Here is a 17,502-nt window from a genome sequence, read left to right as displayed (position 1 = left end):
TGTGATGTGCTGTAATGGGTTTGTAAACGGCTTGTGAAATTTCATGTAGGTCTGATAATTGGGACGCACTAACACGTAAAACCTAATATGTACAATGTCCTTATTACTGTACTCCAGCACATGTGGTTTACCCACTGGCGGATACTGGAGCAAGATTCACAGACACTCTATCCAAGTGCAGCCAAAGAGATCATTACAAACCTCAGTGAAAAGCCCAAATTCCCATCTGCAGATCATACCGTGATGTGAGTATTTCATGGAGGGAGGTTAAATGAGGTCCAGGAAAGTATGTTGTCATAGTCCCCAAATTCATAAATTGAAATGCAAAACGTACTCTTGTTCATTGCACAGAAGTGGCAGTCTCCAAAATGCTATTTCTGAAGATATTATAAATTATGTCCTTTTTTGCTTTGAATGTGGAGCGCCCCCAAGGGCTAGGGGAACTCGGTACCGGGTCCTTCGGTTCTCAAGGGGGATGTCACGGTGGCTGACCCTGTCCGTGGCCCTCGGGAGGTCCGTGTTAAAGGGAAAGGTCTTTAAAGGGGAAATGTTCGTGACGCCACCTGTGGTATTCGGTCAGGGTGACCGACGCTGCTTTAAAGGGTCCGCTGTGGTGTTGTTATGGCAGCTGGATGGTATACCTTCCCACAGGTGAAGTATGTCGTCAGGGCTCCTGGTGTGTAGGTGGTGGATGGTGTGAGGCGCAGTGAAGAACGAGGACACAAGGTTGCAGTCTCTTTACCTTTTACTGAAGGCTTCCGCATCCACAGTCCAGAGCACCAGATCACAGGGCAGGCAGAGTCCGGCCGGTTTGGAGGCAAATCCAGAGTCCCCTTATCCAGGTAGAAATCAGTAGCCTTCCTCTAGCGCCGTGGTGTTGTAGTACCTTACTGCTAAGCTTCTCATAAGGTCCTCAGAGATGTTGTAGATGTTATTGGTGTTATCTCTCTCTCTGTCCCCAGATGGATAGGACAAACTCGTATGACCGGTGGCTTGAGGCTTTTCACAGGGACTCTATCATGCCCGACCTCTAAGCGGTGCCACCTTGCCTCCTGGGTGTAGGGGCGGATCAGTAACGTGAAATTAGCTGTCCTGCTGATCTCTGGAGCAAGGCATAAAGGACTGTTGCTCCCTCGGTGTTCCGGCTACCAGGATTCTGCGCCTCAGAAGGAGGCAGCCTGTGTAGGGCAGAACTCCTTCTGGTATCCACTCCTTTGCTATGACTTCTTCACCCTCTCTACAATACAATTCTCTTTCAGTGTCCGTTCTTAGGAACTGCCGCACTTAGAGCAGGCACAGCCCCATATCCTTTTGTCTAGGCCTCTGACAGGCTCCCACCCCTGTCAGGGACCAACTACCTGAGCGAAGTTCAGCCAGCAACTGCCTAACTTCCTCTCCAGGCCACCAGTTTTACCTAAGTGTGAAGAGTGCCCTAATAAATAGGAGCATAGCTTCCCCTGGTGGACTGAAGTATGAAATGTGTTGTATGTTTGTGTTACCTGGTAAAGAGATCTCCTTCATTGCCTCCAAACGTAACATCACTCCCCCCTAGAGGAAAATGACATTACTGCAGCAACCAGGACCCTGGGGCGCTGCAAATGTATTATCATTTATACACTCCTCACTATTGAAATTGTAACACCAAGAAGGATAAGTCGTGGAATTATGGAGGTCACAGGATGGAAAGACAAGTTAATGATATTGTAAATGATGAAGAAATGGGAACAATATGTTCAAAATATCATGATTTATTCAGTATGGTGCATGAGCGCCACTCGCAGAAATACATGCACCATTGACACACCCTTAACATGATGTGCCAGATGTGCTCGATGGGAGACAAGTCCGAAGATGCTGCAGGCCATGATAGCATGTTTAGGCTATGCAGGCTCCTCAACGTTCCACAAGCATCATGCTGCATGATGTTGTCGTGTTGGGAGACGGCTTTTGGGACATTTTAGAGAATTGGTCATACCACACTGGACCAATTCAATATAACGCTAACCTGTTGGTGTACCAAGAATGAAGGTTAGAGGGGTACGGACGCCGACCTGTTGGTGTACCAAGAATGAAGGTTAGAGGGGTACGGACGCTGACCTGTTGGTGTACCAAGAATGAAGGTTAGAGGGCTACGGACGCCGATCTGTTGGTGTACCAAGAATGAAGGTTAGAGGGGTACGGACGCCGACCTGTTGGTGTACCAAGAATGAAGGTTAGAGGGGTACGGACGCCGACCTGTTGGTGTACCAAGAATGAAGGTTAGAGGGGTATGGACGCCGATCTGTTGGTGTACCAAGGATGAAGGTTAGAGGGGTACGGACGCCGATCTGTTGGTGTACCAAGAATGAAGGTTAGAGGGGTATGGACGCTGACCTGTTGGTGTACCAAGAATGAAGGTTAGAGGGCTACGGACGCCGATCTGTTGGTGTACCAAGAATGAAGGTTAGAGGGGTACGGACGCCAACCTGTTGGTGTACCAAGAATGAAGGTTAGAGGGGTATGGACGCCGACCTGTTGGTGTACCAAGAATGAAGGTTAGAGGGGTATGGACGCCGATCTGTTGGTGTACCAAGGATGAAGGTTAGAGGGGTATGGCTACCCTACATTATGCCACCTCACACCATAATCCCAGGAATAGGACTGGTGTGATGTTTCCTCATGAAGACCTCTCTATGGTGCTGCTTACATGGACTCATTAGATTTGAAGAATGCTGCATATGTTATATGATATGTTCTGTACTGAAAGTGAAATTAAACGTCATGTATGAAGCCTAATGCATCAATCACTGTTTACAAAAACCATCAAAAGGATTTTGCGAAGAGCTAGACATCCAATTGCAGATGTTGCATTGACTTCATGCCACTGTTCACAAAGCAAAATGGCAATGGAGGCTGAAGTGGAGGTCTGTCCTCTTCACCAATGAGTCCTACTTTCGTCTTAGATACAATGATAGCTGGAGACAAGTCTGAAGACCACGTGGGCAATGGCAATAAGGGGCCTTCACAAGGAAATGTGAAAATGTCGCAGGAGCCATTTTTCAATGCAACAACACCAGGCCCCTTGTTGCTTGTGCTGCTGTGAGCAGCCTGCGTGGTCTACACATGTAATGATTGCTGGCAGCGTCTCCAGACTTGTCTCCTGTCGAGCAAATTTGGGATGTCAATGGTTGACAATTGCAAAGGCAGCAGCCATCAGTGGATCTTCATGATTTGTGTGTTCAAGTTGATTTTGCGTGGCAGAACATTACTCAGACAACTAATAATAACCTCATTGATAGCAACTATGGTGGGGAGGTGCGTGCATTTTTGCATGTAGCGCTCATACTCAATGCCGAATAAATCAAGGTGTTTCGAAAATTTTATTTCCAGTTTTTCATCCTTTGCATATCAGTAGCATGTCTATCCTTCTACGGATTGTATATCCATTCTCCATGATAAGGTTTGTGTTTGTACAGGTACCCCTGCATAGTATAGGGATGACGCACATAATGATGGCACAGTACAGGGAAAGCGCACATAATGATGGCACAGTATAGGGATGACGCACATAATGATGTCACAGTAGTACAGGTGCAATGCACATTGTAATGTCACATTTAAAGAATAATATACAGGACCAAGCCAGGAATGAAGGAACAGTACAGGGATAACGCACATAATGATGGCACAGTATAAGGATAACGCACATAATGATGGCACAGTATAGGGATGACGCACATAATGATGGCACAGTACAGGGATAGCGCACATAATGATGGCACAGTACAGGGATAGCGCACATAATAATGGCACAGTACAGGGATAACGCATATAATGATGGCACAGTACAGGGATAGTGCACATAATGATGGCACTGGATAGGGATGACGCACATAATGATGGCACAGTACAGGGATAGCGCACATAATGAAGGCACAGTATAAGGATAATGCACATAATGATGGCACAGTATAGGGATGACGCACATAATGATGGCACAGTACAGGGATAACGCATATAATGATGGCACAGTACAGGGATAGTGCACATAATGATGGCACTGGATAGGGATGACGCACATAATGATGGCACAGTACAGGGATAGCGCACATAATGAAGGCACAGTATAAGGATAATGCACATAATGATGGCACTGTATAGGGATGACGCACATAATGATGGCACTGTATAGGGATGACGCACATAATGATGGCACTGTATAGGGATGACGCACATAATGATGGCACTGTATAGGGATGACGCACATAATGATGGCACTGTATAGGGATGACGCACATAATGATGGCACTGTATAGGGATGACGCACATAATGATGGCACTGTATAGGGATGACGCACATAATGATGGCACAGTACAGGGATAACGCACATAATGATGGCACTGTATAGGGATGACGCACATAATGATGGCACTGTATAGGGATGATGCACATAATGATGGCACAGTACAGGGATAGCGCACATAATGATGGAACAGTACAGGGATAGTGCACATAATGATGGCACTGTATAGGGATGACGCACATAATGATGGCACTGTATAGGGATGATGCACATAATGATGGCACTGTATAGGGATGACGCACATAATGATGGCACAGTACAGGGATAGCGCACATAATGATGGCACAGTATAAGGATAACGCACATAATGATGGCACAGTATAAGGATAACGCACATAATGATGGAACAGTACAGGGATAGTGCACATAATGATGGCACAGTATAGGGATGACGCACATAATGATGGAACAGTACAGGGATAGTGCACATAATGATGGCACAGTATAAGGATAAAGCACATAATGATGGAACAGTACATGGATAGTGCACATAATGATGGCACAGTATAAGGATAAAGCACATAATGATGGCACTGTATAGGGATGACCGTAATGATGGCACAGTATAGGGATGACGCACATAATGATGGAACAGTACAGGGATAGTGCACATAATGATGGCACAGTATAGGGATAGTGCACATAATGATGGCACAGTACAGGGATGACGCACATAATGATGGCACTGTACAGGGATGACGCACATAATGATGGCACTGTATAGGGATGACGCACATAATGATGGAACAGTACAGGGATAGTGCACATAATGATGGCACTGTATAGGGATGACGCACATAATGATGGCACAGTAGTACAGGTGCAATGCACATTGTAATGTCACATTTAAAGAATAATATACAGGACCAAGCCAGGAATCATGCACAAAATAATGACACAAGTTGATCTCACAGCATGACAATTATGCACCCAAACTTATGATCATGCACCAGGTGACATCACAGCATAATGATGTCAAAGTGTTGCTGTAATGCACAAAGTACAAGAATAATACAAATTTCATACCAAAGTAGAGGGACATTGCACATAGCAGGGAGATTGTTAAAGGGACTGCCATTCGGAGCAATCATATATTAGCCAGAGCAGATCTCTACATCTCTCCTACAGGAAAGGTCTGTGTGTGTAGGCGACCTGACACATCCGTGTGTTACACGAGGAGCTGATAATGTTCCTGTTGGGAGCTGTAGGGATTTTGTGTACTTGCTACTGACTTTCATGTACAGCCCACATCTGATCTCTGTAGATCCCAGCAGGAGGACTCATGATCATCAGCTTATTAATGTGGGACAGTGATAACAAAATAGAATAACACAAAGCGCAGAACCCCCTATAAGAACTTTTTCTTTAGTACTTAAGATATTTGTCAAGCGCCATCCAGCTTTGTAATAAATATGGAGTGGTGAGTCCTGGAAACCATCTTGGGGGACTTTCTCCAGACATTGCTCAGATTTATGACTGCGGAGAGTCTTTCCCTGAACACATTTACCTCAGGATTTCACTTTATATGAGTCAGCATCTCTGAGGACTTTCCTTGATGAAAACCGCATCCATGGTTTTCCCGCTTCCACAAACACATTATAGTCATCCAGGAAAAAACTAAACCTACGATTCAAGACAGCGGCTGACACAATGCAATGCAAAGGACAACCCACCCAAGTCTGACATGAAGTCCCCCATGCATTACAAGCCTGCTGCTCCACAGGCCTAGAGACTGATAATGGACACATTTCTGGAACATATCAGCAATAGTTATGGTGTTTTGCAGGGCAGCAGCTGTAGCCGTGTCCTCCCTTTCCACATTACATAGGATATGTCTATATTTCAAAAATCAAATTCTCCACTCTGCAATAAAAGCTGCTCTCCAAAGAGGCAATAAAAATAATGTCATGGAAAATTGTATATCTGGCTCCAATTTAGATGAAGTATATGTATTTTCAGACTCTTTTCGGCAACGTTGGAGCTGTATGCGTCACTATGCCCTAAAACACAATATACCGTAATTACCTGGGCTTAGGTATTCTGGTGGCTAGGTATTATCATATGCCTCCGGCTCAGTGTAGTTGTAGGTGGGCTCTCCCTTTCCCTAGCTCTCGGCCGGGACGCGCGACGCACATGCGCTGCTGCGCGCCGTGGCGAGCGGCGCTCTATTGTGGATGGAGCGTTGCCATGGTTGCGAACCCGGTCATGTGACCGGGTCTCGTGACGTGGTGACGTTCATCTGGAGCGCCGCTCTCCTCGGCGCGCTGTATCATGGCGGGCGCGCGCCGCATACGGCTGGAACACATCACCCCATTAGTGTGGGATATTTAAGGGGGACATGTATGCTAGCTAGACACCTCCTGACGAAGCCACTGGCGTGGTGAAACGCGCGTCGAGGCGTTCTATCTACGGACCATGCACACCGGTGACACCATGACGGCAGGTATTATGCGCTACCATTGCGACTTGTGCCCACTGTTACTGCTATAGGTCATTTTTAGGCTCCATGGGTTCTGTGCAATTAGCATGGGGTTATCCTACTTATAAGATAGTATTTCCTCTCTCCATTTTCTTGGCCATTATCCTTGGGGCAGGAGGGGCATGCATTTTGTTCGCTCTGGTATGTTAGGCATCCTGTGTACCTTTTGGGTCATGCTTATACCGAGTGTGCTGTATCCGTAGTGCAATTCTCTTTTCTGCTGCTACCACGATATGGATGGTTTTTACCATCTTATATGTACTCTTTTTGACTGATAGTTTTTTTCTATTTTGATATGTGTGTATATTATTATTCCACTAATAAATTTTGGTATATTGGATTTTGCCCCTTCAGTTTCTTCTTTTGGTACATGTGTCACTTACTGGACTGCTTGGTGCAGTTTTGATAGAATCCCTGTTTTATCTGTTGTAGAAAATTATGCAAAAGTTGTGCCAATTTATTAGAATGTACTGGGAGCATAACAGAATATTACAGTATAAGCGATTAACAACGTTTCGGCTCAACCAGAGCCTTTGTCACGTATTCGCTTTATCCAGGTATAAGACAGTGTATAAATGAGGAAGAAATCCCAGCGGTAAGATGTAAATTCTTAGATAATGCACTCAGAATACTAAGTGAGGCTCCCTTCAAGTAGTGTGGACCTGCAGTGTCGGGGTCAAGAGCGGCGCTCCCGCGCTGTGCTCAGTAGCAGCGTGTGTCAGGTCTCACACACCTGACCTGACACACACTGCTACTGAGCACAGCGCGGGAGCGCCGCTCTTGACCCCGACACTGCAGGTCCACACTACTTGAAGGGAGCCTCACTTAGTATTCTGAGTGCATTATCTAAGAATTTACATCTTACCGCTGGGATTTCTTCCTCATTTATACACTGTCTTATACCTGGATAAAGCGAATACGTGACAAAGGCTCTGGTTGAGCCGAAACGTTGTTAATCGCTTATACTGTAATATTCTGTTATGCTCCCAGTACATTCTAATAAATTGGCACAACTTTTGCATAATTTTTTAAAGAGAGTGCGGTGAATTTGAATATTTCAGTATATTAGGGCCTTTGGTCCATTACACCGGCACCTCGCTCTAGTCAGGCTGAGTGCACGCCAAAACCTTTTTCCTTATCTGTTGTAGATGCAGCAATGGCTGTGTAAACCCCTCCCACACATCTGATTGGCAGCTTCCTGTGTAAACTGTTAACAAGCTGTCAATCAATGGTGGGGGCAGGGTTGCACAGATTAGCTGGACTGACTTTCACGTGAGACTTAAGGTACCTTCACACATAACGATATTGTTAATGATATCGTTGCTTTTTGTGACGTAGCAACGATATCGTTAATGAAATCGTTATGTGTGACAGCGACCAACGATCAGGCCCCTGCTGGGAGATCGTTGGTCGCTGAATAAAGTCCAGAACTTTATTTCGTCGCTGGACTCCTGCTGACATCGCTGGATCGGCGTGTGTGACACCGATCCAGCGATGTCTTCACTGGTAACCAGGGTAAACATCGGGTAACTAAGCGCAGGGCCGCGCTTAGTAACCCGATGTTTACCCTGGTTACCATCCTAAAAGTAAAAACAAACAAACACTACATACTTACCTACAGCCGTCTGTCCTCCAGCGCTGTGCTCTGCACTCCTCCTGTACTGGCTGTGAGCGTCGGTCAGCCGGAAAGCAGAGCGGTGACGTCACCGCTCTGCTTTCCGGCCGCTGTGCTCACACAGACAGTACAGGAGGAGAGCAGAGCACAGCGCTGGAGGACAGACGGCTGTAGGTAAGTATGTAGTGTTTGTTTGTTTTTACTTTTAGGATGGTAACCAGGGTAAACATCGGGTTACTAAGCGCGGCCCTGCGCTTAGTTACCCGATGTTTACCCTGGTTACCGACATCGTTGGTCGCTGGAGAGCGGTCTGTGTGACAGCTCTCCAGCGACCAAACAGCGACGCTGCAGCGATCCGGATCGTTGTCGGTATCGCTGCAGCGTCGCTTAATGTGAAGGTACCTCTAGTCCTGTAGTGATAATCTCCTGCTGATAAAAAACACTGATTCGATGGAAGCTACAACACATGGCCTAATAAGTGACACATCCTTGGAATCAGGGTCTCTGCCTCTACATTATGCTGCCCTCAGATTAAATAGAAAAACTTGCTGTCAGATTCCCTGTAAATGTTTCACTCCAGCAAGCAGTATAAGTTAGTCTTGTTCTGATGGCTCGTAATTTTGAGATAGTTTTGAGAGGAGAATCTCTTCTGTAGTGACAGAGAATATACATATACTACTTTTTCCCTGATGACCTGTTTTTAGGATTACGTCATGAATGTCTGACCGGACAGGATCCAACACCTGACACACGATCTGCTGTTTTCAGGCGGTAGTGGATAGCCTCTTTAAAAAAGATATCTGGGACTTTAGAAAAAAAGGCATTTAGTTGCTAACAGAGGTAACTACTTGACTGTTGTACCCTGCACTGCTCATTGACCGCCCCTGCCAGAGATTCAGCTGCTCCCTGTCAACAGAGCTGAAATTTCTCTTCCTGTTGACAGGGCAGGACTACTGGTGTCATGCTGATTAACCGCTGGCTCCCGATGCGTAATTGGAGGAAGCCGGCTGTCAATCATCATGACACCATCAGTCCCGCCCTGTCAACAGGAAGAAAAACTGCTGCTCTGTTGACAGGAAGCAGCTGAATCTCTGGCAGGAGCGGTCAATGACCGGCAGTCACAACAGGCAGGTAGTTGCCTCTGTTAGCAACTACATGACGTTATTTTTAAAGTCCCGGATATCCACTTTAAGGATACCTAAATTGTGGAAAAAAAACTGTTCCATGCTTTCCTAGATTGGCCTAATCTCTAGATAGGATAATCATATATGTGAATGTGTACCAAAACGTGGCAAACATCTCCAGCTTGTTAACAGTCAGATCGAAATGATATAATAATTTAGGGGTTCTAAAGGCAAAGAGATAGTAATTTAACGGATTTTTCTGGTAAACAATGCATCTAGAGAAGCCGTGTGTGTGTGTGTGTGTGTGTGTGTGGTAGAACAGCTTTAGTCTCAGAATCAGAAGGTGATGTTAGGATCTTTTTCCCCAGAGAGCAAGTAAGACATCCTTAGGTGTTCAGAGCACATGAAACGCTATCTCAATGCGTGGAGCAATCAAAAAAAACAGAAGAAAATCCAGCTCAACGAACTTGTGACCAAACTTTCTCTTTGTCCACCAAAAGTGCTCAGCAGAGGGTAAAACAACATCAGCGTAGACAGTTACATGATATGCGATTTCGACGCATTTCAGGTGACTACACACCCGTATTCATGATTGATTAAGGGTGATTAAGGGTGCGTAGTCACCTGAATCGCGTTGAAGTCACATATCATGTAACTGTGGATAAAGAAAGAAGTTTGTTTACAAGTTCGTTGAGCTGGATTTTCTTCTGTTTTGAGTAAGTAAGGTGGTTTAGTTATTTTTTGTGGAGAAGCAAGGTTGATATAGAGAGTATAAACTATTCTAGGGATTGGTCGTACCTTCGTCAAGAGTAGTTACAGCCCAGACCGATCTCTAGAATCAGGACATGTAGTTGTAAATACACTAAAAATGAGAGCAACATTTATTTGCCGAAAAAAATTGGTGTTAGTGAGTATCTGTGCGGGAGTATCCCAAGGAGAGTCTATGGACGTTTTAGAAATACAGTAGAATTTTCTGGAACACATATTCAAGGGCTCGTTCAGACGTCAGTTTTACACGTACGAGTGTTATCTATGTTTTCTCAGGATAGAACTCGTCCATGGAGTTGTTCACATGTTCGTGTGTTTTTGCAGACCGAGTGGTCGACATTAAATCACAGAGACGTGTCCGACTTTTATCCAAGTCTTGGATTAAATTGATCGATGCAAGACTATGGGTCTACAAAAAAAATCGGCCAACACACATTTGTGTGCTGTTCATTTTTCACAGACTGTTTGACAGAAGACACGTTAGAATCCTCGCGGGAGAGCAATGGGGGCCAGTGCTACGTGTTCCATTTAATTGCCGCTGTAGGAGATTGACAGCAGCATTTAAATGGTTAACAGCTGGGCTGTGGCTGTTAGAGACAGATGCTGGCTATTTAATATACGTAGCCTGTATCTGCCATGTTTGGAGGAAGCTTAGCTCCTGAGCCCCCCTCCTCAAGTGAGGACCCCCCTTCCCAGGATGTGAGCAACATGTCCATGTGCAGGAAGAGGTTAAATTAAAAAATCCAGTGAAAGGTCCTCTTTAAGAAGATTCATGCTGCCCAAACCAGATGAGGCCAAAGTCAGAACCTGATTACACCCTTGCAGCCAGGTATGTTATTCTCTGAAACTCTCCAGCGTTGAGAAAAAACAGTTGACGACTATAGGAATAGACTAGCCCAGCTTTGACCCCTGCCGCCTTCTTCCTGTATCAGGTGATTGACAGGTCTCTCCAAATGTGTGTACATAGGAAGAGACCTGTCAATCACCTCTTGGAATGGGGCCGGACTACTGTCATCGATTCCTGTAGTCTTCAGTCAACTCTTTCGACTATATTTTCTCTAAAATGCCGGCTTGCGCATGTGGTCATCAAGCAGCTCCCCTGAAACCAGTTTGTTAAAGTAAAGCTACCAACCAACCATTCGGGAAAGATGTTTGGTAACTTGACTGTCCTCAGATAACACTTCAACTATCTTAATTTTTTATTAATGAGAATCTATTTTTTTTTTCAGGTCCTTTTACCTCACTATGAAGACAATGTGGCTGGAGCCGCTAAAGAACCACCTCCACCTTACATCTCCGCCTGATGGCAGACCCGACGTCGAGCATCAGAACGAATCTTCACACAGCAGCTTTCAACATGGCCGAGGCACTGGGGCAATAGTACATTTCATTCACAGGATATACCCTACTGAACAGCAGCACTACCAAATATATTGTCCGTTAGCATAATATGGCGTAGATGTACTGAGCTCCACGCGTAGGGTCTTCTCCAGGCTCTGGGTCAACTGGTCAGCCAGGAGCTCAGTACATCTCCCCCAGTATTTTACCTTGGCTTTGTCCTGTGAAACCTCTTGAGACGTGTGTATTTGTGCAATCTGTATACTGTAGCCTCTGTATCCTTACCTACTGGTTCTGCCCAAATCAGCACTTACCGATCCCATTGCTTTTTAGTAGACGAATGAAATATGGAATCAATGTTGATATTGTACATAGGATACTCCGTCCACGGTATTTTTGTCTAATCACATTTATAGCGTTCTAGTGAGCGACATTTAGATAACATATAGGTGAACATTAAAATAGTCATTATACTCGGGTGCATGATTTATTATAGAGCGTTCAATGAGATCAAATATGATTCTCCTACTTATGACTGCCGTGTTTAAAGGGGGGGGGGGTCCAGTTTATGTAAAAAAAAAAATCTATTTGTTGTATATTCGAAAGACTATTCACATTTATTATACAGAAGATTTGCTTTATTTACCTCTTTAAAGAATAACCGGGGTTTTAATCTTTTGTAACAAATGAATAGTACATGTGAAAATAAAAAAAACTTTTGTATTTATCTTATCAGAAGAATCAGATTCTTTCTCCTCTACTACTGATTTTTCATTCTCGAAATTTTCAATTCACAGGTAAAATCTGTATTGCGTTAACTTAAGACACGTTTTCCCATTAGATAGGAGATGGCATTTGGTGCTCATAAAGTTCTATGGAGAACGTGCAGCAGAATGTCTGTCTCCTCCTCCAGCTCCTCCCCTCTCCATAGAATCATAAATGCACCAACTGTCATCTCCTATCTCAGTAATGAGAAAATCCCTCATCACATTCACTGAAGACACATTTTACCTGTGAATTGATAAGTTATATTATAACGTTTCTTATTTTCTTGTGTGCTATCGAGTTATGAAATAAAAATTAAAACTACGGTTACTCCTAAAGTAGGTTATCGATGCATGCTTGGCTTAAAGGAAAATCAAATTTGTTTGCATGTGACTGTTTACAATGCAGCAAGAAATCATTTCTAAATTCATTTTTTACCGTGTCATAGACAGATAACGGAATTTACATATATCAATGTCTATAGGACAAATTATCAATGTAATTTAAAGGTAGATAGATAGATAGATAGATAGATAGATAGATAGATAGATAGATAGATAGATAGATATTAGATAGATAGATCATTTTACGATTTTACGCTAAGATATAAAAAAAATTCCTTTAAGAGGGAGTTTATGAACAGTTAAAGAATCGCCTAAACCTCACATATCCCATATGCTGGAAGTAAATACTTCTTTATGGAACACCATTTTAAAAGGTGTTGTCCATCCAAAGGCAGCACCCCCACCGTAAACTGGACGCAGGGGTTTGGCTTCTGGACACTGGCGAAAATTTTATTTTTTCTTCGTTATTCATTTTAAAAAATGTTTCCCACCTCATGACATCAAAATTGAATAATTTACTTATTTTACTCGCTTATGTAATTTCCATAGCGACTTTATCATCATCATTGTCCCCATTGGGGCACAGAATCTACATTCCCTATCAGTATGTCTTTGGAATGTGGGAGGAAAATGGAGATCCCGGAGGAAACCCACAGAAACACGGGGAGAACGTACAAACTCCCTGTAGATGTTCCTATAGAATATTTTGGCTCTGAAGAATAAATAGTGATAAGTTTGGATGCATAAGTGGATCAGTAACTCCAGAATGTGCTGTCCTGTCTGTACGCTCCCCTGCCCAGGAGCTGTGGTATGATCAGACCATGTTCTTGTACGGTCGGATACGACCATTACACAGTACACAGCAGGGGCACATTTATAAGATTATCACAGCACAGGAACATTATTTTCTAAACACATCCACTTGTGGAAATTAGTATTATTCCAAGATCTATTGATTGGAATCTTGATTAAAATTATCTTTGTTCATGGGAAAAACCCTTTAAGGTTATATTCCCTCTATTACATGCTTCTTAGATATTTGTTTCCTGAAAAAAATGACTGCTCCCAAAGAAGTTGTCATCCATCTGTCCCAGATTCCTGAATTAGAATTGTAGGAATTTTTCCTTACAAGCAGTCAGATATAGCAGGATGACAATCCTAAAGTAACCTTTATGCAACCATATTGGTTCAAATGGGGTTCTTAGCTCTTAATAGCGGCTTCTCCGGGGTCTGCAGTCACACCCGGATGCGGATTCAACTGTGAGCCAAAAGGTCCCTTTGGCTTATATGAGGGAACCAGTACTATAAAAGACCCATGATAGTTTTGGGCCCTGTTGGAGACTTTGCATTGCGACCCAAAAGCATCAAGATACAGTGGGGCAAAAAAGTATTTAGTCAGTCAGCAGTAGTGCAAGTTCCACCACTTAAAAAGATGAGAGGCGTCTGTAATTTACATCATAGGTAGACCTCAACTATGGGAGACAAACTGAGAAAAAAAAATCCAGAAAATCACATTGTTTGTTTTTTTAACATTTTATTTGCATATTATGGTGGAAAATAAGTATTTGGTCAGAAACAAAATTTCATCTCAATACTTTGTAATATATCCTTTGTTGGCAATGACAGAGGTCAAACGTTTTCTGTAAGTCTTCACAAGGTTGCCACACACTGTTGTTGGTATGTTGGCCCATTCCTCCATGCAGATCTCCTCTAGAGCAGTGATGTTTTTGGCTTTTCGCTTGGCAACACGGACTTTCAACTCCCTCCAAAGGTTTTCTATAGGGTTGAGATCTGGAGACTGGCTAGGCCACTCCAGGACCTTGAAATGCTTCTTACAGAGCCACTCCTTCGTTGCCCTGGCGGTGTGCTTTGGATCATTGTCATGTTGAAAGACCCAGCCACGTTTCATCTTCAATGCCCTTGCTGATGGAAGAAGGTTTGCACTCAAAATCTCACGATACATGGCCCCATTCATTCTTTCATGTACCCGGATCAGTCGTCCTGGCCCCTTTGCAGAGAAACAGCCCCAAAGCATGATATTTCCACCACCATGCTTTACAGTAGGTATGGTGTTTGATGGATGCAACTCAGTATTCTTTTTCCTCTAAACACGACAAGTTGTGTTTCTACCAAACAGTTCCAGTTTGGTTTCATCAGACCATAGGACATTCTCCCAAAACTCCTCTGGATCATCCAAATGCTCTCTAGCAAACTTCAGACGGGCCCGGACATGTACTGGCTTAAGCAGTGGGACACGTCTGGCACTGCAGGATCTGAGTCCATGGTGGCGTAGTGTGTTACTTATGGTAGGCCTTGTTACATTGGTCCCAGCTCTCTGCAGTTCATTCACTAGGTCCCCCCGCGTGGTTCTGGGATTTTTGCTCACCGCTCTTGTGATCATTCTTACCCCACGGGGTGGGATTTTGCGTGGAGCCCCAGATCGAGGGAGATTATCAGTGGTCTTGTATGTCTTCCATTTTCTAATTATTGCTCCCACTGTTGATTTCTTCACTCCAAGCTGGTTGGCTATTGCAGATTCAGTCTTCCCAGCCTGGTGCAGGGCTACAATTTTGTTTCTGGTGTCCTTTGACAGCTCTTTGGTCTTCACCATAGTGGAGTTTGGAGTCAGACTGTTTGAGGGTGTACACAGGTGTCTTTTTATACTGATAACAAGTTTAAACAGGTGCCATTACTACAGGTAATGAGTGGAGGAAAGAGGAGACTCTTAAAGAAGAAGTTACAGGTCTGTGAGAGCCAGAAATCTTGATTGTTTGTTTCTGACCAAATACTTATTTTCCACCATAATATGCAAAAAAAAGGATAAAAAAACAGACAATGTGATTTTCTGGATTTTTTTTTCTCAGTTTGTCTCCCATAGTTGAGGTCTACCTATGATGTAAATTACAGACGCCTCTCATCTTTTTAAGTGGTGGAACTTGCACTATTGCTGACTGACTAAATACTTTTTTGCCCCACTGTATGCCACTGCCTATAGGACTTTGCTGTATCAGGGGTCCATTATTGTTTCTGAGCCAGGGTGCGCTGGAGCATCCCATAATGCTCTGGAGGGCCCTTCCGACCCTGTGTAATACTCTGTTTCATGCAATATTACTTGGCCAAAAAGTAACTGCTGCACTCTGTTCTTATACACAGACGTCAATTCACTTGTTTTACTCATTTTCCAATATTTTGCATTATTGTGATAAATATGGATTCAATAATAATATATATATAACGTTTGAACATCTTAGCAGCTGATACATCCCATTTAACAAAATGGTCTCTATACTTTCAGACAACTTGATCTCTTTAGATAGTCAGTGTGATAAAAAGACAATCTACAAATCAATTTTTTCATGTCTTGTCGCTGAAAAATCACTCCAACATACCATCTACGGTACTTGGTATATCCTTTCAGAATAATTTTCTGCCCACTGCCTGTTGTAAAGTGTAATCCATCTGTAACAGCAGAGACACCAAAACATATTACAGGAAGTGATCGTGGGTCTTTTATCCTGTATAAAAAAATAAGCAAAAAAAAGAGTTATTTCAGTTTGGGCAAGCAAGCAATTGTACAATAAGAGTTCAAACACCTATAGTGCTGGTGGAATGCTGATGAAGCTGAACCACCCAGTCATAAAGAGTGAAAGGCAGGATGAAGAACATGAGATTTGGGACAATTCCTAGACATGTAAAACCAGTAAGTGCCCCAAAAACAGTTTGAACTTGTCGCGGATGAGAATACGCTTTTTTACAGGTTTCATGTGAAAGAACAGGTATGCTTTAATGCTCCCCCGTTATTTCACGGCTTCCACTAGCGGAATTTTCTGTAGCAATACCAGCTATAACGTAGGTATATGATTTAGAATGAGGTTTTTGCATTGAAGCAATACTGGAATTTATGGTGGCATTTTGTGACTGATTCTCAGACCGAACAATCCATAATGGTGTATTCTGCAGATTTAGGCCAAAATATGAGATTGAAATTGTGAATCATTTTACTGGATACTTTCCATCAGTCTATCCTGCATCATTTTCTGCAGTGTTTGGTTTTTATTGATCTGTACCTCCCTTGATACATTTGCAGAAAATAGTATTGTTATTTCCCTTTGTTCTACAGTATAGATGTATGAAATAAAGACAGATTTATATAAAGAATTTCTACAGACTTTTCTTTAAGATTTGGCTGTTTTTATTTATTTATTTTTTTTGTCATTCAGATCTTTCACTCATTTTTCCTTTATAAAATAAACATGAAGTAGTATTCCAGAGGACAATGATAATGATTACCTTTTACATGTGTCACTCATCTCTACTGCACTCGCTCGGCCATCTGAGCTATATGTCAGCAGGACACACGTCAAAAGTCTAAAATGGAACATAGCCGTACCTATTTTTTTCTGTATCACACAATTTATTGGCTTCAGCTGTAAATAAATTAAGTATGGGGGTCTACAGAGGGGCCCCCTGATGGCAGGTGCTGGGGGATTGAGAGATCAGCACAGGTACGGACTGGTACTGAAATCACGCAGGCCCATGTTGTCCTCGCCCCCAAGCACCAGATTGGGTATATTAATAATATTACCCTGGATGGAGGAAAGCAAGATTTACTACAAGATCAATAGTTCTAATGATACCTGTAACCTGCTGGGGTCAGTGACGGAGTCAGCGACTTTATGCCTGGCACCACTCTTAACAGTATGGGTGTCTTGGGAACATCGATTCT

At 43.3% G+C, this 17,502-nt stretch overlaps 1 protein-coding gene across 1 annotated transcript in view; it reads left to right on the top strand.

The window, feature by feature from the left end:
* LAPTM4B (lysosomal protein transmembrane 4 beta) overlaps positions 1–16,927 on the top strand; it is a 125,674-nt gene extending 108,747 nt beyond the window's left edge. Inside the window, exon 7 of the mRNA XM_069731667.1 lies at positions 11,559–16,927. Within this exon, the coding sequence (XP_069587768.1) occupies positions 11,559–11,633 (75 nt within the window). The 3' untranslated portion in view covers positions 11,634–16,927. The remainder of the gene's footprint in view (positions 1–11,558) is intronic.
* The last annotated feature ends 575 nt before the right edge of the window (positions 16,928–17,502 follow it).

The sequence above is a fragment of the Ranitomeya imitator genome, chromosome 6 (genome assembly GCF_032444005.1).
Source record: "Ranitomeya imitator isolate aRanImi1 chromosome 6, aRanImi1.pri, whole genome shotgun sequence".
NCBI classification, from domain to species: domain Eukaryota; kingdom Metazoa; phylum Chordata; class Amphibia; order Anura; family Dendrobatidae; genus Ranitomeya; species Ranitomeya imitator.
This window is presented reverse-complemented; position numbering and strand designations above follow the sequence as displayed.